This window comes from Theileria annulata, chromosome 1 (genome assembly GCF_000003225.4).
Source record: "Theileria annulata chromosome 1, complete sequence, *** SEQUENCING IN PROGRESS ***".
Lineage (NCBI taxonomy): Eukaryota > Apicomplexa > Aconoidasida > Piroplasmida > Theileriidae > Theileria > Theileria annulata.
Window position 1 is genome coordinate 933,592 of NC_011129.2, and position 22,984 is coordinate 956,575.

The following is a 22,984-nucleotide window of genomic DNA, read 5'->3' on the forward strand; positions in this document are numbered from 1 at the left end:
TATTTTGGTACCTATAAAATGATTAATAGTTTTAATTATGATCCTTCCAAACCAATTTGTGAGAATGATCACGTTATGCTAATAGATCACATTAAAAGATGCTTCGTGGTAAAGGTTGAGAGAAACAAGTATCTATTTAGTTAACCGTAATGTTAATTAGGCTTGTAAAAATATGTAAGGATAAGTTTAATATCGGGACATTAATTGGACTAAATTATGGCCAAATTTTCACCAAAATTGATAACGAGTGGATTAAAGTTAATAGAAATGATGAAAGCTTCAAGAGTTACTGGAGTTTGGTGGAACAGGATTCTGACGATTCTGAGTCTTTAGAATCTCCAATTTCAAGTGACAATCGCACCTTTTTAGACCTAAACTCATCTCAGAAACTCAGTGCAGATGATATAAATAAGATGAAAAAAGGTATAAATTGATAGCTCAATATACTAATAATTTGTAGATATAAATCCTTCGGAGCTAATAAGTAAAATCGTCCAAAATTCTGAAACCTTTCAAGCCAGAAACCAGTTTTCTAAAGAGAAATATATAAAACGGAAAGAGTTCAGGTAATTCAGCCTCTAACTAAATATTAAATTCTCATTTTACTTTGATCCTCAACTCAATGTGTAGACATTTGAAATTATTTGAAGTTGGCCACTGTAATTTAATGTCCATTTGTGAGAGTTACTTTAATGGGTTTCCTCACAAAATTGGGTAATATCAAGTAAATTTAACAATTCTTAGGTACTTGAGATTTGAATCTTTGGCAATGATGTTACACCTGGCCAATCCACAATTCGATGATAAAGTGATTGTTTTCGACCACTCACTTGGTCTCATCACTGGAGCTCTTGCTCAAAGACTTCAAGGTATTACTCATTAATATAGCTTTTACTCATATCTATTTGTATAATATTAGCTTGATTTTACATGACTGTGCTAGGTACTGGTAAGATATATCGCTTAGTTACTAGAGGCGTTTCTGATAAAATTGTGCATGAACTTGGCGTTAACCATTTTGATAACATTATTTCCGTCGATTTCGATCAAGTTATGGCATATTCCGACGGTTCCAAAGTACAACTTAATTCCAACAGTCATGACAACACGAATACTGTGGATAATATAGAAGAACATAATTCATCTGAGTTGGAGTTGGAATCGTCAAACAGCACTGAAGAGGAGCTAGAAGTAAAGAGTAAAAAAAGGAAAAAGGAAACAATTCCAGGAATTTACCCATTAACCAAGATAACAGAATCTGAACTTGAAAATGTAAACCTTGTGATTGGAAATGTGTCATTTAACAAGTGTAATAAAGATAACTCACTTGTTGATACTTACACCATTTCCTTGATGGAAATTGCCAACAAGTTCTTAAGAAATGGTATTTTTACACAATAATTCAATTTGTAGATGGAAGATTAATTGTTTTCGGCCAACATTTTCAACCTTTATCCCACTGTTACTCAGTTTTGACCAGTTCAACTCAGTACATTAATGTAAAGCTGGATGAAACTTTTATTAGGGAATATCAAGTATTCAAAGGATTCAATTTTATTACTTTAGGTCAAACCGATGTGTACTCATCCTTTAATTGGGAAATACCGGCCTTGTTGTGGCTTCATTTTATCCGCCATTAAAGTCTCCAATACTACTCTATAATTTTTTATCACTCCTTACGCCTTACTAATACTATATACATGTATATAATTAAAAATATATTAGAAGATAACGACGTTTGCAAAGGTGGTGTAGTAGAGTAAAATGGGATACATGACAAAGTAGAACCTTCCACCTAAATCCAACTCCTAAAACATTATTAGTGGTGCCATAACTTACAGCTTGGAAAAGATATGTTGCTGAAACTGTGCTCCAAACAACGCAGAGGTAAACTAGAATTACTGAAACCAGCTTTAGGAACCTGGAAAAAAGCCAGATCACTGGTGTTAAGCAGAGTGGTAAGAGTGAATAGCCCATGATCGTGACTGTCTTTGAGAGACTTATGTACCGTTCGTTAAGGAAGTTGAAGAGTAGGTAAATGCCGAGGTTACAGAAAACTGAAAGCACGTAGATGATGCTGAAGCAAATTTTTCCAGAAAACATTAGGCCCATTGCAAAGGTGACAAAGATCAGTAGTGGTCCAGACAAATCATTATAATTTAGGAATAAACTATTTCCCTTTTTAGGTAAAACTACTCCTACCAAGTGTTCGTAAATCTCTACAAGGTTAATTCCAAGCTCATCTAACAGCGGTGGGTCAACCACATCCTCTTCCTCAGACTGTTGTAATCTCTGGGTATACATCTCCCCAAACTTTGTTAACTGTGCTCCAAGTTGTGATTGTAAAGGTGAAAACCTATTACCAGCAATTTTATTAGCAACCAAACTGGTGGGATTTGTAAAATTCGGCCTTAATGGATTAGTGTTCACATTAGTAGTTTGACTAAATGCTGTTTGAACGTTAGATGCTTGATTAAATGGTGAACTGTTCGAAGTTTGACTAAATGGTGATGAAATGTTAGTAGTTTGGTTTAATTGTCCTTCTAAATACATCATTGATCTGTCTTCTAATACTTGCGATTGGTTTGGTACATTCATATTACCACTTATATTCTGAGTTACACTAGGGTTAATATTAGGGTTGAAGTTTTGGTTAGGGTTAAAATTCTGTACTGAGTTAGGGTTAAAGATATTAGCTGGATTTGTGTTAAAGGGATGTGAAGGAACGGGAATAGAAGTATTTCTGAATGGAGAGCTTGTAATATTTGTTTGTTGATTTTGTGAAAAAGGAGATGATACAATGTTAGGAACACTGTTGAAAGGTCTGGGATTCAAATTAGCTTTATCAGCATCAGTTGTAAAAGCAGTTTTACCATCACTTGACATAACATTCTTTGGGGTCGAAGCAAAGGTATTGTGGGTTGGATAATTATGGAATGAGGATTGATTTTGAAAAGGGGTGTTATGTGATTGAGTCGGATTAGAAAACACTTCACGCCCTAAAAATAAATTTTATAATTGGTTAAATAATAACTTAATTGTTTAAATAATAGTTATATAATACCTTGAGTTGAAAATTGTTCTTTGTTTTGGGTATCTTGGACTTCGTCACCGAAGGTGTTATGATAAGCACGGCGAGACCTTATATTACCTGTCATTTCAAATAAAATCCATTAATTAATGATAAAAAATAATTAAATTGCATTTCTCAAATCTAATAAAATTATATTATAAAATTATATATGTTATTCAACAATTACCAGCTGGGGGTACAAAAATAAATAAAAAATTAAAAAAAAACAAATTTATTATTTCTTTACAAAATTAATATACATTAAATATTCCAAAAGAATAAAAATTAAAACTATTTAAATTATAAGTAGTGGAGTGAAATGTAAATTTATTTAAATTATCACTTAAAGTTTTGACTTAATTTTACTATATAACTCAGTGACTCTGTTTGAGTTATCTGTTTTGTATGATATTTTGACTACATTTTTGTCATCCCTAAGATGAATTGTGTTTATTATTATTTACCTCCGATATGTGCAGGCATCATATAAGTTTAATTCTCTAAATTTAGTTGTTTTTCTCCATTCCTTCAAAGTTTCCATTAATACTTGAAAATCTCTTGAATCCTAACCAATATTACTTACTAATAAAATTACTTTAAAGCCTTTAACTTTAAAAAACACGTCAAGTAAGTTGTAAAAGCGATCCAAATATGAATTCCATCTTGAATTATAATCTTTAGACAATTCTTCAGATATTCTATTCAATTCATCAACTTGTGATTCATCTAATCCTTTGTTTAATTGTCTTTTACCACTTTGTTCCTAAATTATACTATTATAACGTGATAATTATTACCGGTTCGCAGGTGTAGTTGGTATTAGAAATCTTCAAATCCTTCAATTTAGATAATAAAGAATCGTCAATAAAATTCTAATGAACAAATGAGTTATATTAGAAATTACTTGTTGTTTTTGTGATATATTTAAACTTTTAACAAATTTATTTTTTAGCCTTAGCCTCTCAGAACAGAGAAGAACAAGAGACTCTTCTAAGGAAAATATTAAATTTTAAAATACCCAAAAAAACTTCATTTTCTAAGTCCATTTCAGGTAATAATCCTAAAATTAAATTATTCTAAAAATTAATTACCTTTGGAGAATGAAAATTTTTTAAGATCCTCCAAAGAGCTCAAATTTTGAAATTCAAGTCCGTTTAACTGTGAAATTTCATAATAAACTAAATTTAGAAATTCAACTAAATTTTCTTCAGAATAAATTAGCTCGAAATAGAGCCCAAATTGTGTATATAAATTGAGTGGCCTGAATTAACAAAATTAGAGTTAAATTAAAGGGTAAATCTAACCTTCCATTAAAATTATCATATAACAACTTTATAAGATTTACTACTGAGTGATTAACTCTCAGCATTTCAGAATAATTTAGTAGTTTTAATTCAAGTGTGTCAGGTCACCACAAGTGAAATGATTGTTGGATATTCTGGAATTAAAATATAAAATAAATTTTTTTGTTGTAATGGAGGATGGATCCACCATTTTGTTGTTCGATTTGGACGAAACTTTAGCTCTTTCATTTAAAGTAATTTGAATTTTACTAATCCATGTTTAGCCTGTAACTGATGAAATGAAGCGTATATTACTATTTTGTAAAGATAAAGGTTATCACATCGGCTTAGTCTCTGGTTCGGACTTTAAAAAGGTTGAATCTCAGCTGAATCCCGAGTGTTAGTTTCACAAATTAATAGTTAATTTAGTTTCTAAGAGCTTCAACTTTATTTTCTGTGAAAACGGCACTCAAGTGTATAAAAATTGCCAATTGGTCCATTCTGAGGTTTTTTAGTTGTTTTTAATGTTTTATAGTCAATTATAAAATTTTTACCTGACTCTCTCTATAAGGATTTGGTTAACTACGTTCTGGTATACATTGCAAATTTGGATATACCCAAAAAAAGGTAATTATGGTGACTTAATTACTGGTTTAGGGGCTGTTTTATTGAGCTTAGGAACTCAATTATTAACATTTCTCCCATTGGCCGAAACTGCTCAGAGCCTGAGCGTCATGAGTTCTACAATTACGACTGTGTTGAAAAAGTCCGACTTAAAATGTGCCAAGATTTAAATGAAAGGTTCAATTATTAATAACAAACTATTATTCTTTTAAACCCTTTTTGATATAATTATGTTTAGATTCCGTGATTGTGAACCTAAATTACACTTTTCAGTCGGTGGCAAAATCTCAGTGGACGTTTTCCCAGAGGTTTTATAATTCTAATTTATATACAATTAATTAATAATATATTTATTTCTGACCCTAATATATTCTTAGGGTTGGAGTAAGACATTTTGTCTTAAGTTTTTAGAGGATTACAAAACCATCCACTTCTTCGGGGATATGACAGACCCAGTATTGGATAATTGAATTATTTTTGTATTTAGGGCGGTAATGATCACGAGATTTTCATCCATCCTCGAGTTATTGGACACAAAGTTCTCAACTACCAAGATACAATTAAACAACTTAATGAGCTATTCCTCAACAAATGATTCCCATAATATATACTAGTATATATATACATAATGTATAGTGTATTAAAATTCAATTTCATTTACAGTCTCAGACTTAACATCTACAGTGTTTTGTGGTTCACTTGTCTTTAAAGGCTCAGATGAGTTAACATTTGATAAATGCTCGTTCAATTTCCCATCAACTCCATTCGTGTTTTCAACGCCGTTAGTAGCGTTAACACTATTATCGGTAGTGGTGGTGTTAACAGTGTTAGTTTGAGTGCTCAAGTATTGGGAAGACTGTTCTAGTAGTTGCTTTACAAGCTGCTCCTTCTTACAAAACTCGTTAAATCCCAGCGCCAAAAGCTGATTTTGGAAGAAATCCCGAAGGTTGTTGCCAATTGTTGCCACCCAAGTCTCAGGCTTGTTATACTTTGAGCAGTTGTCAAAGATGAGTAAAACGTCGTCTACAAACTGCTGAGGGTCAGTGTAGGTGTTTTTCCTCAATTTCCCCCGAACGCAGCTAAAGGACATTGGCTTCTTAATAATGTCATAGTAGTCTGGGCAGTTTTGCTTCTTTGGGTCAACAGGCTTCTCAAACACGTAACCTCCTTCCTGTTTCAAAAGTGTGCTTAGTAAATTATTTGCCAACGAATACCATTGCTTTAGTAACGGATTTCTAAGAGTGTTACTAGGCGGGAAAGCAGCCTCTCTATCCCACTTCGCTAGGTCTGGAAACCTTAACTCAAACTCCTGAACCTTTATCAAAGGCGCATCAAGCCATAGTTTATCATCTTCTGCAAATGGCCTGAACTGTAACCTGTACCGCTTAGGCTTGTTACTAAAGACGTCTCCACTTACCATAGGTACTCCACTAAAAGGGTCACCTTCAAATGTACCCTAAATATATTATTATACTAAATATCTAAACTTATATAATTATATCTATATATATAGTTCAAATTAATTGTATACCGATGGTTCAGAGTCCAATGTACGTTTTTGAGGTGTAGAAGTTTGTTTCTCAGGCGTTGATTTCTTTAAAAGGTTAACAATTTCATTATGTCCTTTCGATTTGGCGAATGAAAGTGCTGTTCTCCTCTGCAAGTCCTTCCAGCCGTGGTTAATATTTTTTTCAAGCAAAACCTTAACAGCATCTACTCTACCGTCCCTTGCAGCGTAAAACAAACACGTTTGGCTATTAGTGTCAGTCACGTTGACATCTGCTCCGTGTTCCACTAGCACTTTGATGACCTCTGAGTGGCCATCTCTGGCCGCATAGAAGATGCAGGTCTGACCTAGTCTATCTTTATGGTTTGGATCACAGCCTTTTTTGCAGAAATATGAACAAAGTTCACCTCTTCCGTCTCTGGCTGAGTAAAATAAACATGTTTGACCGATTAAATCCACATGGTTCGGGTTACAAAGCAGATAATCCTCCACCAAAAGCTTTGCAATTTCCAAACTCTCGTCATTTGTCTTATGGCTTAGTTGGCACAGAGGCGTTATTCTTGTATTGGCATCCACTAACTCTTCTATTGTATTCTCTACCACTTTTATTACAACATTTGGATCTTTTGAATCATCTTTTGGATCTTTTACATCAACATTTACATCTTTTGGATCTTTTACATCAACATTTACATCTTTTGAATCGGATTGGTTAGAATCTTGATTATTTAATGAGGAATCTGAAGATTCAACCTTTTCTTGATTCTTATATTGTTCATATTTACTACTTAGCACCTCTTTAAGCTCTAGAAGAGTACCAGTCATAAGAGCCTTTACAAGTGGGTTATTGACATAATTCTCGTGAAACGTAGCCATTGGTATTAGAGATTATATACTACGACAGGGTATAATTTACAAAATTTTAACTAAAAATTAAAAATAGTCTTAAAATAAACAATTAAACAACAATCACAAATTTACTAGTTTAACATTTTTAAAACTAATATATATAAAGGAATTTTAGATATATATTAGTTTCAAAAACTCCACATAGTTTAACAATTATAAACAAAATATTCTAAGAATATACTAATATAATTAATTCCAACCCCAGTGTATTAGTTGGAAGATAAATAAATGACAAAAAATTAAAAAAGTTGATCTTATGAAAATTGTAAATTTTCGATTTTTATGACTTGAAATTAATGTTTAAATTGCGAACTCTGGCAACTTCCAAATAAGTGGCCAAATTTGTGTAACACGTTGTACAAATTATCTTCAATCCTACAATTTACACATTAATTATATAATTTAAAATTATTCATTTGATTTTAAAACTATTTGTTTGTGTAATTATTGTTTATAATTATTGTAGTTACCTTCTTTTGTTTCCCATTTAACCTTCGTCATTGTCTGCTTTATCTTATCACATCTCCAGCACCTATAATAAAATTATAGAATTGAATTGTTAGAAAACTAATTAAATATTGAAACTAGAGTAAAGAATTACATGAAAGACTGAAGTGATGAGTATTTGGTTACAGTTGCTTGATTTGGTTGAAATGATGAGTCCAAGTGTTTTTTAGGATTCGGGTCAAATTTTTTCAGCAATTTTACAGCTCTATTTTTTTCTCTAAGTGTTGATGAGGAGTTCAACATTTGAATCAGCTCAGACTTTTTATATTCAGACTTTTTTCCCATTTTATCCAGTTACTAATTAATCAAATTTTAGAATACAGAGGATTTACATTACAATTGGATAAAAGGTATATATTTATTATTATAATTGGTAAATGAATTGTTAATTAAATGAATTGTTGAGTTGTGAGTGTAATGGAAATGTGTTGAATCAAAATAGAAATATATAATATATTAGATATATGAGAAACAATAATAAAATAAAAATCAACAAAAATAGGAACAAGAAGATGTAAAATAATATAAGTTAATTTAATATATGTGAGGTACAAAAACTTAATATTACGTTATTAATAATTTATTACATTTCATTAAAATTAAAATTATTTTATAATGTTATAATTATTTTATATTTAAAATGACAGAATCTTTAACTGAGAAATTATACCGTTCCTCTAAAATACCTTCTTGTTTAAATAGTAGAATCAGGCAACATTACATAACTATTTTAAAGGATCTTTTAACGGTTGAATATACCGGCAAAAGCAGATACTGTGATTCCGGGGTTAGTTTATCAATTTCAGTCATCATCATATTTATCAATTCATTGTCTGCGTTTATAAATTAATTTAGTCTGTTCAATCGGATACTTGTGCTCCTACAAATTGTCCTCTGTATTATTACGAAGTTGAGATTTTGAAATGTGATAGCCAACCTAAAATCGTTGTTGGATTCTCATACAGTAATTATCACCTGAATCGACATCCAGGATCCGAACCTAAGTAAATTGATACACAATTATTTATATTATATATCCAAAATAATATCAAATTCACTATAATTATATATAATTGTGTATAAATTGGAATAGTTCAGTGGGATATAAATCTGAGGATGGTTATTGCATGAATGGCACATCAAAGTCTGAGAATTATGGGCCTTCTTATGGTAAAGGCGATGTTATTGGGTGTGGAATTAACTATTTGAACCAGAATTACTTCTTTACCAAAAACGGATCATTCTTAGGTAATTGAACTACACATTCACAACCTTATAAGGCTTTAATGGATATTTAGGAAATGCCGTAAACTTGTTTCATATAGATAATTATCCTACTGTTGGGCTGAACTCTTTTGGAGAATCTGTAAAGTTTAATTTTCAAGGACCGTTTAAATTCAATATTGAAGATTACTATAAAGTATTTTCACATTTATAACAATCAGCAATACTGATATTCAGTTTATACTAGTTTAAATATTTTAGAAATAATTGAATTAATTGTTGATTAGAAAATAATATTAACTGAGAGAGAAGAAATCAATTCTAACACGGTTTCCAGAGATGATTTGAACGGAATAGTACACTTTTATTTGCTTCATCGAGGATATTCAAAAACACTTAGAGCATTCAAAAATGAAACCAACGCAGGTAAATATACTCAACCAATACAATACGATTATTTTACTAACTAAACTGACAGTATAATATATGTAATAGATGGAATGAATTTGGATTTAACGAATGATGACAAAGGAGAAAATAAGTTTATAAATCAACTTTATATATCAAATGAAGTGGTAAATAAAATGGAATCAACATTGGAAAAAAGATCAAGTATTTTTAATACAATTAATTGATGTTTAGTGTTAATTGACGGCATTTTGAAGGGTGAGATTGAGGGAGCACTTGAGACTTTTTCAAGAGATTTCCACCAAATTAACAAATCTTCAATGGCGTACATTATGCTAGTCACACAGAACTTTATCGAAATGCTCAAGAACGGTAGAGACACGAAAGAATGTCTCTCATGGCTCCAAGAAAACATAAAAACACTAGCACAAAATGATGATTTCGAACAACTTTTCAAAAATGAACATTTCAAACACGTTTTCCAAGTATATATTACTATTTAACCTATATTACTATTAGTTTAGTAATTTGGTTGTATTATTAGTATATTATTATTGAGACATGTGATTAGGAAGCGTGTGGATTATTGGCGTACCAAGACTTTGAAAACAGCCCTTTGAAGGAAAATTTAAGTAAAAATAGAAGATTGGAAACAGCAATCGTAGTAAACGACACAATACTAAGTAAGTTTAAACCATTAACAGAAAATTCTAGATGAAGATAGAGCGAATTTATCGAGTTTGAAGATACTGTTACAGTACCTGGTACTTGGAAGGTAATTTATATTCGACTCAATTTTATTAGAAAAATACTCAAGGAAATCAATGGAAACACAGGACCACTATACTCTGCACATGATTTATGTTCTCCATTGACTAAGTTTGAAGATTCTAACTAATTTTCCAATACCAATAATATATTATATGATCACTAATATATTAGATATTAAAATATACTGCTTACTGTATAATATACTGATGATATTATAATATATTACTGGGTTTAGTGAATTTTGAAATTGAGTTCATTAATCTTTTTTGCTTTTCCTAGAAAGATATAGAAGTCGATCAGCCTTTATATAGTTATTCAAAAGAGCCCTGGCCCTGGAATTCAAGTCCTTAGAGTCAGAATATTCAACTTTGGGAGCAAAACTAAGTGACTCAAAAGTAAAGTTCTTCCCGCCTTCCATTGATGTAAACCTTTCCTAAAAACAAATGTTTAAAATAATGACAAAAGATTGATGTAAATAAATGGATAAAAGAATATACAACGGCGTCCTTCCGGGTCATGTTTATGCGATATTTAATGAAGATGCAAGTCAAGCCAATGAGTGAAATTAGTCCAATAAAATTCCTATAAGAAGAGTTTACAAATTTGGGCATAAAATGATTTTGTTAGATTTTAAAATAGTGATTCTTATCCAGTACCACACAACGGATTGGAGAATCTCACATTTCTATTTTCACTGTATTATAGTTAGTTTCATATGATTTTATGGTAAAAAGGGTAAAAAAATCAGCTGAAAAAACTGGAAAGGCTAGAAAACTAAATGAAGGTGTAAAACTCAAGGAAGAGAAAGATGATGAGATAAAATCTGAAAATACAGAAACAGTAGAAGATAGTAAAGACCTGAAAAATGTTGATAATGTTGACAAAAATGTACAAAAAATAAACGAAGAGGTCGATGATAAACAAGAAGATTCCGTAACGGATTCCAATGGATCGGATTCACTTGATAAAAGGTTCACACCTGTAGGAAAACATTTAGGTGAAGGTACTTATGGCCAAGTTATTAAAGCTATGGACACACTTACCGGAAAGTATCTTTAGAATATTTTACCCTAAAATTATATATTTTTACAAATGTGTAGAATGGTGGCTATAAAGAAGGTGAAGAACATCGAGTATAAAAAGGGAGTGACGAAGGACCGACAGCTTGTAGGCATGGTGGGAATCCACTTCACAACCCTGCGGGAGCTGAAGGTGATGACGGAGTTGAGCCATGAGAACCTGATGGGCTTGGTGGCAGTGTACGTGAAGGAGGGATTCATTAACATTGTGATGGACATCATGGCGTCCGATTTGAAAAAGGTAGTGGATGCTAAGGTGAGATTGACTGAGCCTAACGTAAAGTGCATAATGTCCCAAATATTAACTGGGTTGTCAGTGCTGCACGCTTCCTCATTTGCACACAGAGATCTTTCTCCCGCAAATATCTTTATCGACACTTTTGGTGTGTGTAAAATTGCGGATTTCGGGCTTGCTCGTAGGACTGTAAATCCACCTATTTTCAGAGATTGCTCAGATTTGGAGACTATGGAACTCAACGCCTCAAGGGAAAGAATGACCTCTAAGGTGGTAACACTTTGGTACAGAGCACCTGAACTTCTCATGGGAGCTGAGTGTTACCACTTTGCATGTGATCTCTGGAGCGTTGGCTGTATTTTCGGAGAACTGCTCTCTGGGAAGCCTTTGTTTCCAGGCACTAACGAAATCGATCAACTAGGAAAAATCTACAACCTCCTTGGCACGCCTGAAAATTCTTGGCCTCAAGCCTCTAAATTACCTCTTTACACTCAGTACTCTTTTTCCAAACCTAAAGACCTTTCATTACATTTTCAGCGTATTCCACTTAATTAGATACAATTTACTACTATTTTGCCTCTAATTACATACACTATCTGTAATTTTATCTAAATCAACTCTTAATAAAACTTTTAGATGCTAATAGTGTAACGTTGGATTTATTATCGAAACTTTTGAAACTAAACCCAAATGAGAGAATTAGTGCTAAAGAGGTAATTTTGATATTTATTAATTCTTTTTCAGGCCTTGGATCATGAATACTTTAAGGTTCAGCCCTTAAAGTGTAAACCTATAGATTTACCCTTTGACTTTATTACCAAATAATACATAATGTATTAGATTATTTAAAATCTATGTATGGAATTACTAAAAATTATGTATTAGATTAGTTAGAAATGTGTTTAGAATAAGCAATTGCAAGTTCATAAGCGTTTTTTTGACCGTAATAATTAACTGAGAAGCATTTACGCTTTATTTTGCCCTTTATTTTATACCTGCAAGCGTACCTGTTTGCGGATCTTTCATACACTATTACACCATTTCCCTTACCGTTATCGTGTATATTGGTTAAAATATCAAGACACGCAATCGTCTTTGAAAATGATGTTTTCCTATCACTCTTCCCCCTTCCATTAAGCATGTTTTCCTTTTTGATAATATTAGGGACTATACCATCACTCATCTTCTCATTAGTATTTGGAACAGTGGTTACAGTGTCATTGGTGTTAGTTGTCATGTTATTGGTTAGCAAAACGTGTAGTAGTGACATCAAGTTGTCCTTATCGTTGATTTTACAGCTGTACTTGGTTGTGAAATGAGCCATCATCCTGGAAAGAACCTTGTTGTAATTTCTGTAAAACGAAGATTTAACCACGTTTAAAGCTCTGATGATAAGGTTTGGAGTGACTGGGATCTTTAGGGCTGAAAAGGTCATGAAAAGAACAGAAGCAATCAGGGTCTTTCTGCACGCAAAAATTACTCTATTTTGAGGGTTCAGAACGTTTTCCTTACGGCTAGTCTCATCCACCAGCACCAAAATTCTTCCAGATAATTTTAATATTTTTACAAAATTTAATGATATCGACTTACAAACCTGTTTATAGCAAGCTGTATCCCTAGCCATATTTGAACTGGGAGATTTAACAGTAGTTATATCGGAATTAGGTATTTTATTAGAGCTATTAGATGTTTTATTGGGTGTGTTTTCATAATTAGTTCCCTCATTACTATGATCAAGTACGCCGTCATCATTGTCAAGAATATTATCATGTTTAATAGTGGTGTGGAGTATATTATCAACTGAATTCTGTGAATTATCAGTAGATATGCAGGAAAGATTTGTGCTATCAAATGAAGTCGGAGTTGAAGTTAGTGATGACATAATCTCCTCCAAATCAAACAATTCGTTCATATTAATCACTGTGGTTGTGGTTTGAGGATTATCTTTCCCAATGGCTATGATATGGTCAGAGCAAAAGAGCCGAATTTGATCCAAAATATTTGTAATTAACAAAGTGTCATCAATGACTGGGAGTGACTTGATTCCAAGTTCAGACGCTAATTTCGATACAAAACGGGTAAAACTCTTCAAATTGACTTTACAGTCTGGGATTCTAAGCAAAACGTCCCTCAAAGTGTAATTATTACCCCTTTCAAGGCATTGGTCAATGTAGTAAAGTGCTGAAATTATAATTTCAAGTTTCCTGTTTGAGGATTCCAGACGGATTCTCTTATTAAGTCGCTTCAAGTACATATTATAAATCTTATCAGGGTTTTGAATTTTGAGGTTATTGCAAATTCTGTAAAATCTATACATGAGGTCAATTTTACGATAATCTCCTGGACTTTTTGTAGAAATTGTGTAAAAATTACTTTTCTGAATTTGGGCTAAATTATATCTATGTGAATCGATGCGATTACTGACCGAAAGTGAGCCTAAATCTGAGTCCAGGATTCCATTAATCGACTTATCCCTTAAATTAAGCTCAGTCGGATCAGAATCCTCAGAATAAATACCTGAACCATTATAATTATTATATTTCCTCCTTGAATTTATCATTTTTTCAACACTAAATTAAAATAATGATAAATAATATCATAATCGATATAGTGCTGGGTTATAATAAATTTAACATTGTAAATAAAATAAATAATGTAAATTTTATTTAATACATTTAATTATAGTTTATTAAAACATTAAAAGAGTTATAAAAGTTTTTGTTTTTTAACAGTTTTTTCACTGGGTGTTGAGGATTTGCTAGATTTACCACTGTGCGGAGACTTTGGTTCTGGATCCAACTGCCTATTTGAAGGCGTTGTTAATTTCTTAAGGTATTCTAAAGAAGTTGAAGTATCAACTGTGATTTGAGAAGCCACGTTTGAGGTGTCAACTAAGCCATTTTTATCCAGCTTTACCTTTGCAAGGTCTACCACATCTTGTTCCATATTTCTCAACGCCTTCGGAGATAGCATTAGCAAAAAGTCAAAAATTCTACCCTGCTTAGTTCCGTCAATTCTAAGTTCATTACACATGTCATCCACTGAGTAAATGTTATTTGAAGCTAATTCCTGTAATAAAACTCGCTTTGCTAAAAAATAAGCTACTGGCGGCAAGTGTAGTGATTCACAAAACTCAATTTCATTCTCATCAATAAAATCTGATAATCTGATTCTATTAGCATTGTTTGCATTTACCTATAAATTATTTTATTAAATTTCTTTTAACTAAAATAACTAAATGACTAAATGTGTAGTGGGAAACTTCAGTTTCAGTAGTTGATGTTCTTAATCTTCTTTCATGTCGTCTTGAAGGATCTGAATCTTGTTTTTCTAGAGCATCTTTAAAAAACTCAATTCTCTGTAATTTATCCTCATACTTCTACAAATAAATTATTACACTATTATACCACACATTATTAATATTTATATTTACCTTTATATCATCGGCGGTTTCAAGTCCTAAAGTTCTCCAAACCATAAGTTGATAAAGTCTAGATCTTAATTTACGTTCCTTTACAATGAGTTGGATTGTATGGTCATGTTCTTCAGGGGTTTGGAACCGCAGAAATGGTCTGAATAAGTTATACAATTCCTTCTCCTCAGTTGTATACTTCCGTTCCTTCTGTTGTAATGATTTTGTATCCAATAATCCACTAAACCAGTTTTAACACAATCAATATTGTAAAGTATTAAAGTTAATTATGGTATATAACTATAATTATTAATGTTTTACAGTTGATACCGTTCGATAATGATTTTTTTGCGATAAATTCGTTCGTCAAGTTTAGAATTGTAGATTTCAATGACACTGAGTTTGAGTTCGATTTGTTCAGGTGAATCGTCAGGTCTGAACTCCATATCTGCAAGGATAAGCTCGGCGTCATTATCATATTCGATGTCAAAGTCTCCTCTCAAAGGCCAATATCCAATTATTTGAGGTTTCGTTTGAGGTTTATTACTCGTTACTATAAATTATATATATATATATTAATTTTAAATATAATTATGATATAGGTATTTATGTTATGTAGGTACCTGGTTTTGGTTTATCTTGAAGTGGTCTAGGGCCTCGAAAAGGTACCATTAAAGGCTTTCCATCATAATTATATACCAAATTTGATGTATCCTATGGAATAATTGAGTTTTCTTTTAAAAGTACGGGAAGTGGTCCTGTGGGTGAGTTGAGATAATATTGATAATAATGAGTTTCACATTCCTCCTCGGTTTTATAACCAGAATGTGACATTGTTACCATATTTGATACTTCCTATAGATATATTATATGTTGTTTAATATATATAAAATTAGGATATGGATACCGTCCAATTACCAAGACCATATTTAGCAATTGCATCTACAAGTAACAATTCCTGTTCCGCTGACCAATCTAATACATTATTTAATGTTATATAATCGATTTTAATAAGTAAATAAATACCTTTGGAAAAAAGTGCAAAGTTGGATGGTCCAACAGGTATATATTTATGAGTATTATGATGTTCTTCTGTGACTTTTGAAGAAACATTGACAAAAGAACTTGCGAGAACTTCGTCGTCAGGTCGTTCTAGGCCTGAGCAAAAGCATTTTAGGCAAATGTTGAAGTCGATACATTCGGCGCATTTGATATGGCCGTTCCGAGAGCAGAGTTTAGTGCAAATATTACACTGGACATAGGAGCCAATGGCCTTAATCACTGCGGAAGGATCACTATCCCGAGATTTAGCCTGTGCAGAGTTCTTTCCTTTAAGATCACTAGACCTTGACTTAGAACTGCCCGAAGGGTGTCGTTTCTGAGCTTTACCAGCAACGGTACTATCATTAACGCCGTTATCAGATTTTCCAGCACTGTTAACTAATTGGCTGGAATTATCGCTAAAGTGATCAGAATCGTTGTTATAATGAGTAATATTATTCATGATGGACAAAAAATTAAAAAAGTACTTTGTTGCTCCTTCCCATCTCAAATAATAATTTACACCGAATTTTGTAAATAAATCAGGCTAAATCATGGGAAATATCGTCCCTTTCACTATTTATAAGGCATACATGATATAGTGTTAAATAACATCATAACACACAAATAACAATTATTAGTCAAATTCAGTTAAATTTTAAAATTTTGATAATTTATAAAAAATTTTTAACATTTAAAAATGTAATAATTATTAGAGAATCCTGAATTTTACGCCATTTTTGTGTAATAGCTAAAGAGTTATCACAAATTTTAAAAAATAAACAAATTAACCTAATAATCCACAATGTTTTTATTAAATTAATTGTTCTTTAAATAAATTGAATTAATAACCATTTGTTAGCTTTGATTTGATATCCTACTATATTGAAGTTAATTAACCCATACATTTATTTTATATTCATTAGATTTTTTAATAAATTTTAATATAATTTTATTTTAATTGATTTATTGTATAATTTTCACAAATATTTTAATGATTTATCACAAGATCAAACTAAATTACAATATTTGATTAATGTACATAATAACAGTTAATTTAATTACTTTAAAACTTGAATATAAATTAGGAAGAAACTGATTTAAATGAAGAAGGTTAAGAAGACTAAGCCTTCTAAGGCTAAAGGTCATTCAAAGCAAAAAAATGTTAAATTCGCAGATTACGACGAGGAAATATCAGAAGATGATATAGATATCGATGATTTCCCAAATAATAATAATGTAAAAAATAATAAAACTGGTAAAAAGAATAAAAAACACGAATGTGGTGAATTATGGCATTATATTTACGATAATGAATCTGATAATGAAGATAACGATAATGATTTAATTGATAGTCAAGATAAAGAAAATGAAAAGGATATTGAAAATGATGAGGATGGTGATAAAGTTGATAGAAACGGAGTTATGTATGATAGACTAGAAGATAGTGTTGATATTTCAGGTAATTTGCTTGATTTCGACCAGGTTGAGGAGTTGAGCTCTTCATATGACTGGATCACTAAGTCGAGAGAATCAAATGAGCAGTACAAGGCCCTGATAAAAAAATTCAAGCAAATCGACAAAGAGGTGCCTCAAATACTGACATCAGAATCGCAGTCGAGACTGAAGAGGATTGAGAGAAAAGCTCAATACGAGTCAACGAAACGATTTTTAACTAAGAAATGGGCGCCAATAGTGAAAGAAATTAGGAAGAGTGACAATATAGTATATGGTTCAGAACATCGTTCAGAACCTACAGTTAGTACAATTTGTACAAATTTTGCGCCTGAAACTGAGCTTGAAAAGGAATTAAACAGTGTAGGAGATGAATTGGAAACTAAGATGGACAATACAGCACTAGTAAGAGCTATAATTAGTAGAGAACAGAAGAAAAACAAACGTATTAACCGAATTAAGAGTAAGAGATGGCATAAAAGGCAGAAGCAGAGAGACTTGCAAATGGCAGCTAAGCTTTTGGGTAAAATAGATGATCCTGAACTAGCTACTGAGATCAAAAATACATTTGAGCGTAAAAGAGCAGAGAAAAGGATTTTGAGGAAGAAAGAAGCCCAGAGCAAGTGGGCTAAAATGGCCTTAAGATATGGTGGAAAAGATTTATTACCACTGATAACATCACAACAAAATGATTTAAAACAAAATTATGATTTAATAGATCAAACGATTAAAGAAAATGAAGATGATTCTTCAGATCAAAACGATGACGATAGTGTTGAAGGAGATGATGATCACAGTGTTGATAATGAGAATGAGGATAGTGTTAATAGTAAACTAAATGTTATATTAGATTCCACAGGTAACAATTTAAGTATTCAAGTTTAGTTAAATAGTACTACTGTACAGTTCATTTGTATAATTGTTTAGTGCCAATACCGAATAAAGGATTGTTTAATTTAACATTTATGAAAAATGCTATACAAAATCAAAGAGAACAACTTAATAATGAAGATGAAAGTGTTGGAGATTCGGATCAGGAGGATAAAGATTCTGAGGTTAAGTCTGATGATGAATTGGATTATAAAATATTGGTAAATAACGAAGGAATTGAAGTAGATGAACAAATTAACAAATTCAACAACCTTAAAAAGGATAAAGATATTAGTAATATTAAACTGGAAGAAATTTATGATAAAGAAGAGTTGGAAAGGGAAGAAAAGGAACTGATGAAGATTAGTTATAAGGACCAATTTGATTCATTCAAACTTGATCAAGATAAGACAAGCGAAACAATTAGATCAGTTGGATACACTCGGGCGAATTTTACCTCACCTCTAAATAATACAAGCAATATACCTGCCGAGAATAACAGACCTGAAACCACTAACATAGTCGATAAGAATTTGAATAAGAAGTTGAATGTCGCAAAACGTTCAAATAATACATCTAAGGAAATAAGTGTAGATAAGTGTGTAGATAAATTAGGAAAAGATAATGAACTGGATAACTTGGTAAGTAGTACAATCCCATATTATATGTAGATTAATGAATTGAAAGTTGATGAAAATGAAAAGAATAAAGAATTTGTGAAACAAATGTTCATTACAAGGCCTGATGAAGAGGATTATTTAGAAGACGAAGAAGATGAAGAGGAGAAAAAGAAAGTAACTAATATGGCAGGTTGGGGTTCATGGACTGGTCATAACATAATTAACGGTGATAATAAATCTAATAATACTGAGAATAATGAGAGTAAGGTGAAAAAGAAAAGTAGAGTTAAGATAAATACTAAAAAAGATCCGAAATTAAGTAAATACTATATACACAAGGTATGTTATAATTAGATATATAAACACATTATGATAATTGTGTAAAATATTTGTAGTTGGAGCATCCTTATACTAGTCGTAATGAATATAATTCTAATATGGAAATACCAATTGGTCCAGAATGGAATACACTTAATATGCATCAAAAACTGATTAAACCCAAAGTATGTTTTTACACATCTATAAATTTTCCATTTATTTATACAAAATTGTTGTATAATTATAATATAATGTATAGAAAATGGTAAAAATTGGATCTGTGATTATGCCATTGGGATTGGGTAATAAACATAAACAACTATTAAACAGTTTCAGAAAAAATATTATCAAAAACCGAACTCATGCTAGATTATAATGTTTTACAAAATAACATAATATATTAGTATTTATTTGTTATATGGAAGTGTAATTGAGTATGATTCTAAGGCGACAAATACCTCCATGGGAGATTAGTAGTAGGAATACATATCGCAAATGGAAAAATAATAAAACAAATGGACATTTTAAACTGTTTTTAAACTCTTTTAAGTCATTCAACAACTGTGTTAATACAACACAAATTACGGCAATTTCAGGTAAAAACTAATTTTATTAATTGATATTAGAAAAAAATTGTATAAATGAGTTGAAAAGAGGAATAAGTGTAAATTTGGAAGAAGTATGTATAAGATTACAGCAATTGTCAAATCCGGTCAATTTTGGAAAGAAAAACATAAATCAACTATTAACACAGTTAATAAATAAAGTTGATGAAGTAATTTCATATATTTCAGTGGATTCCTTGTTTAAATTTCTTGTATCATATTCAAAAGTGGTAAATTCACTGGTGTATATAAATAATGACTCACACATTTTGGTAAAAAATGGATTAAAAATAAGTAATATTGGATTATTCAAGAAATTGTTTAATGTTTTGCAAACTGAAAAGTTTGAAATTAATAGGCATAATATAATACAGCTGATTGATTCGTATGTAAGATTATGTGTAGGATATTCACAGGATTCTGAAACATTTTGTAATATATACAAAAGGTCAGTGAATTTGATAGTTTCAGGTAAAATAAAGATTTCACAGCCTGATTTTGATAAATTATTGTTATTATTTGACCGCATGGGTCTTTATGATAGAGCTTTCATTGAGTTTTACAGTAGAGTGTTGTGTAAATATTTCGATAATTTTACACAGGACCAGTTTGGGAACTTTTGCCGTTACTTATCCAAACTGCCGTATGTACAAAAGAAGCCCATTATAACACACATTAACACACTTAGTAGTAATAATGGTATGAACAGTAGTAATAATGTTGATGGGTTTAAGTGTGTAAAGAAATTGCCATACAGTTATGTAATCAGATTACTAAATAGAAGAAATTATGATTATAAAGTAAAGATTGATTACTCGACAAGCATAAGTACGGATAGAGAAAGAGAAGTATTGAAGGATTGGGACTTTAGAAACAGCAAGTTTGTTAAGTTTCTGGACAAGAAGTTGCCATACTGTCTACACCAATTCACATATTATAACCTAATTGATGTGGCTGAGATGTATTATGTATATGGGATTAAATCTGAAATATTGCCTAGATTCGCTTCAGAAATATGGAAATATTTATATACACTCAAATACGGTTATACAATCAAGGCACTCATTGTATGCACTAGACACTTTTACACACTATTATTTAGAATATTATATACAGTTGTAATGATTTTTGTAGGTACTAGGAAATTTAGGATTAGGAGATGGATTAACCTATGGAAGATTAATTAGGAATATACCATCCAGTTTAGCTTTTAATTGGCCTCCAGAACTAATTGCTGAAGCTCTTATTACCTGCGGTTCTCTTAACATACAAAGTAATTCTTCAGTTATTTTAGTATAAAATTATTATTTAGTGTTTAATTATAGTGGTATATATATTGCAGATCTATCCTTGTATAACAAATTATCGCAATATTTGGAGAGGAGAGTTATGTACTTTAAGGATCCAAAGTTGATATGCAGGATATTTGAGGCGTTAAGTATCGCCAAAGTACCTCAATATGGACTATATTATCAATTACTTACACTTTTGGAATCATTCCCAAATTGGCTACATCTTAAACATATAATACAAATTTCAAAGTCTCACAAACAGATATATATTTATAAAGATATAGATATATAGTAATAATATGTGTTTAGAAGTACTATGTTGGTTGGTATGTTTGAGAAGAGATTATTTCGAGTATTAATATCAAAGTTGGATGAGGTAAAGGAATGTTCCGTCTCAGAGATTGTACCGATAATAGTCTTATCGAAGGAAATTGTAATGGATTCAGAAGACTCCAAAAACTTTTATGCTTTTATTTTAAGATACATTAGCGGTATTAATGGCAGTGTTGAGCTCGAATTGGACGAGTTGATGGATTTGTTAAATGGATTAGTAACAATACAGGTTAAAACTAAAGAAATTGAACAAATTATACTTAAAACCATTGGGAATAATAATAAAAGGGTGGGAAGATTGGAAACTCATCATTTGTTGAGGTTAATTGAGTATATGAGTATACTTGGGAAAGTAGAGAGTAAGGAATTATTGTCAGTAATAACTGGATTTGTGAGTGAAGATTTACAAAAGTTTAATGAGTCTGAAGTTTCAACTTTAATTTGGGATTTAATAGCAATTGGAGTAGAATTAAATGATGAAACTCTGTTAAAAGTAGTTAAAAGATTCAATCAACTTAGACCAATGAATAACAAAACACATTTACTAACAGTAACACATCTAACTATATAAACAATAATATTAGTTATATAAATGAATGAATATGTAATAGGTGGTGAGTATGTTAGTAAGAATGAGTGAGATGAATGATAAGGTGTGGAAGGACTTTTTGAAGATTGTTGAGGGATATAAAGACTTTTCCTGGTCAAAAAGTCAAGAAAATATTAATATTATTAAATCAGTAGCAAACACAATTAAAGACTCTGAAACTTTTGTAAAACAGTTTCCGTACACAATTGATATCACAGCTCTTTACTCTAATATAGACTCCATTAACATACCCAAAGCCATTAAACCATTAAACAATTATGAAAAAGAGGAGAATTTAATAACTAAATCTAATGATTGTCGAAATGATATGGCCTTGTTTTATTATAATTCTGATGAGAATCCGTTTATATTACATTTAAACCCAGATGGTACACATGAACATTATTTCAACTTCTATTGTCAAACAAGGTAAAAAATAACTAAATAAATTTGTTTAGGAAGAAAATATTACAAAATCTGGGATGGAAGGATACACTCATTTTTACACCCAATAAATAATATACTAAATAACTAGTTTTATTTAAATATTGTTTGTAATGTGGATAGTTTCTTTTATTTGGTGTGATTTTTAAATTTTTCAAGTTTTTAAAATTTTTTACTTCATTAACATATTTCTTCCAGTTCTTACTATCAATGAAAGTATGGTGTATATTTAACAATATTGTTGATAAAATAGGGGAAAATGTGGATTGATAGGTTTTATGAGAAGTATAGGTATAGAACGTCTGAAATAGAATTTCCTTCGGTTGAAAAGCCCAAGAAGGAGTTCGAGTGTGACTTTGATCGTCTTTGTAAAATATTACCTACT

General features: G+C 31.1%; 11 protein-coding genes across 11 annotated transcripts, besides 4 other annotated features; 6 read left to right on the forward strand and 5 right to left on the reverse strand.

The window, feature by feature from the left end:
- Positions 1-18: 18 nt before the first annotated feature.
- TA05665 (uncharacterized protein) lies at positions 19-1,640 on the forward strand (the record flags this gene model as incomplete). The annotated part of the gene is made up of 6 exons (XM_948895.1): positions 19-128; positions 161-423; positions 461-566; positions 745-869; positions 944-1,384; positions 1,414-1,640. 6 exons carry the CDS (start codon positions 19-21, stop codon positions 1,638-1,640), a joined length of 1,272 nt encoding a protein of 423 aa, XP_953988.1.
- A 70-nt stretch (positions 1,641-1,710) lies between these two features.
- TA05660 (uncharacterized protein) lies at positions 1,711-3,158 on the reverse strand (the record flags this gene model as incomplete). Its single annotated transcript, XM_948896.1, has 2 exons — positions 1,711-2,999; positions 3,065-3,158. The coding sequence occupies 2 exons, from the start codon at positions 3,156-3,158 to the stop codon at positions 1,711-1,713; spliced, it is 1,383 nt and encodes a 460-aa protein (XP_953989.1).
- Positions 1,834-1,902: a sequence feature (4 probable transmembrane helices predicted for TA05660 by TMHMM2.0 at aa 310-332, 337-359, 366-388 and 398-420).
- Positions 1,930-1,998: a sequence feature (4 probable transmembrane helices predicted for TA05660 by TMHMM2.0 at aa 310-332, 337-359, 366-388 and 398-420).
- Positions 2,017-2,085: a sequence feature (4 probable transmembrane helices predicted for TA05660 by TMHMM2.0 at aa 310-332, 337-359, 366-388 and 398-420).
- Positions 2,098-2,166: a sequence feature (4 probable transmembrane helices predicted for TA05660 by TMHMM2.0 at aa 310-332, 337-359, 366-388 and 398-420).
- A 258-nt stretch (positions 3,159-3,416) lies between the features above and the next one.
- Positions 3,417-4,442, reverse strand: TA05655 (uncharacterized protein; the record flags this gene model as incomplete). Its single annotated transcript, XM_948897.1, has 8 exons — positions 3,417-3,507; positions 3,538-3,638; positions 3,669-3,836; positions 3,871-3,945; positions 3,978-4,063; positions 4,092-4,133; positions 4,165-4,334; positions 4,378-4,442. The coding sequence occupies 8 exons, from the start codon at positions 4,440-4,442 to the stop codon at positions 3,417-3,419; spliced, it is 798 nt and encodes a 265-aa protein (XP_953990.1).
- Positions 4,443-4,547: 105 nt separating this feature from the next.
- TA07020 (phosphomannomutase, putative) lies at positions 4,548-5,575 on the forward strand (the record flags this gene model as incomplete). The annotated part of the gene is made up of 8 exons (XM_948898.1): positions 4,548-4,610; positions 4,641-4,755; positions 4,786-4,862; positions 4,892-4,983; positions 5,014-5,157; positions 5,219-5,288; positions 5,358-5,435; positions 5,468-5,575. 8 exons carry the CDS (start codon positions 4,548-4,550, stop codon positions 5,573-5,575), a joined length of 747 nt encoding a protein of 248 aa, XP_953991.1.
- Positions 5,576-5,620: 45 nt separating this feature from the next.
- Positions 5,621-7,363, reverse strand: TA07015 (uncharacterized protein; the record flags this gene model as incomplete). The annotated part of the gene is made up of 2 exons (XM_948899.1): positions 5,621-6,436; positions 6,512-7,363. 2 exons carry the CDS (start codon positions 7,361-7,363, stop codon positions 5,621-5,623), a joined length of 1,668 nt encoding a protein of 555 aa, XP_953992.1.
- Positions 7,364-7,676: 313 nt separating this feature from the next.
- TA07010 (uncharacterized protein) lies at positions 7,677-8,188 on the reverse strand (the record flags this gene model as incomplete). The annotated part of the gene is made up of 3 exons (XM_948900.1): positions 7,677-7,771; positions 7,867-7,928; positions 7,998-8,188. The coding sequence occupies 3 exons, from the start codon at positions 8,186-8,188 to the stop codon at positions 7,677-7,679; spliced, it is 348 nt and encodes a 115-aa protein (XP_953993.1).
- A 355-nt stretch (positions 8,189-8,543) lies between these two features.
- On the forward strand, positions 8,544-10,253 carry TA07005 (uncharacterized protein; the record flags this gene model as incomplete). Its single annotated transcript, XM_948901.1, has 8 exons — positions 8,544-8,690; positions 8,759-8,907; positions 8,997-9,151; positions 9,202-9,323; positions 9,415-9,553; positions 9,623-9,739; positions 9,770-10,020; positions 10,107-10,253. The coding sequence occupies 8 exons, from the start codon at positions 8,544-8,546 to the stop codon at positions 10,251-10,253; spliced, it is 1,227 nt and encodes a 408-aa protein (XP_953994.1).
- A 776-nt stretch (positions 10,254-11,029) lies between these two features.
- TA07000 (cyclin-dependent kinase CRK3 (CDK7)) lies at positions 11,030-12,445 on the forward strand (the record flags this gene model as incomplete). The annotated part of the gene is made up of 4 exons (XM_948902.1): positions 11,030-11,355; positions 11,407-12,158; positions 12,257-12,333; positions 12,365-12,445. The coding sequence occupies 4 exons, from the start codon at positions 11,030-11,032 to the stop codon at positions 12,443-12,445; spliced, it is 1,236 nt and encodes a 411-aa protein (XP_953995.1).
- Positions 12,446-12,506: 61 nt separating this feature from the next.
- On the reverse strand, positions 12,507-16,536 carry TA06995 (transcriptional adaptor (ADA2); the record flags this gene model as incomplete). The annotated part of the gene is made up of 8 exons (XM_948903.1): positions 12,507-14,137; positions 14,389-14,815; positions 14,856-14,999; positions 15,054-15,273; positions 15,363-15,585; positions 15,656-15,746; positions 15,780-15,887; positions 15,940-16,536. 8 exons carry the CDS (start codon positions 16,534-16,536, stop codon positions 12,507-12,509), a joined length of 3,441 nt encoding a protein of 1,146 aa, XP_953996.1.
- A 641-nt stretch (positions 16,537-17,177) lies between these two features.
- Positions 17,178-19,740, forward strand: TA06990 (uncharacterized protein; the record flags this gene model as incomplete). The annotated part of the gene is made up of 7 exons (XM_948904.1): positions 17,178-18,350; positions 18,379-18,387; positions 18,422-19,039; positions 19,070-19,357; positions 19,414-19,521; positions 19,596-19,638; positions 19,673-19,740. 7 exons carry the CDS (start codon positions 17,178-17,180, stop codon positions 19,738-19,740), a joined length of 2,307 nt encoding a protein of 768 aa, XP_953997.1.
- A 32-nt stretch (positions 19,741-19,772) lies between these two features.
- On the forward strand, positions 19,773-22,674 carry TA06985 (uncharacterized protein; the record flags this gene model as incomplete). Its single annotated transcript, XM_948905.1, has 7 exons — positions 19,773-19,932; positions 19,963-21,008; positions 21,076-21,214; positions 21,254-21,482; positions 21,543-22,116; positions 22,178-22,584; positions 22,614-22,674. 7 exons carry the CDS (start codon positions 19,773-19,775, stop codon positions 22,672-22,674), a joined length of 2,616 nt encoding a protein of 871 aa, XP_953998.1.
- Positions 22,675-22,984: the final 310 nt, after the last annotated feature.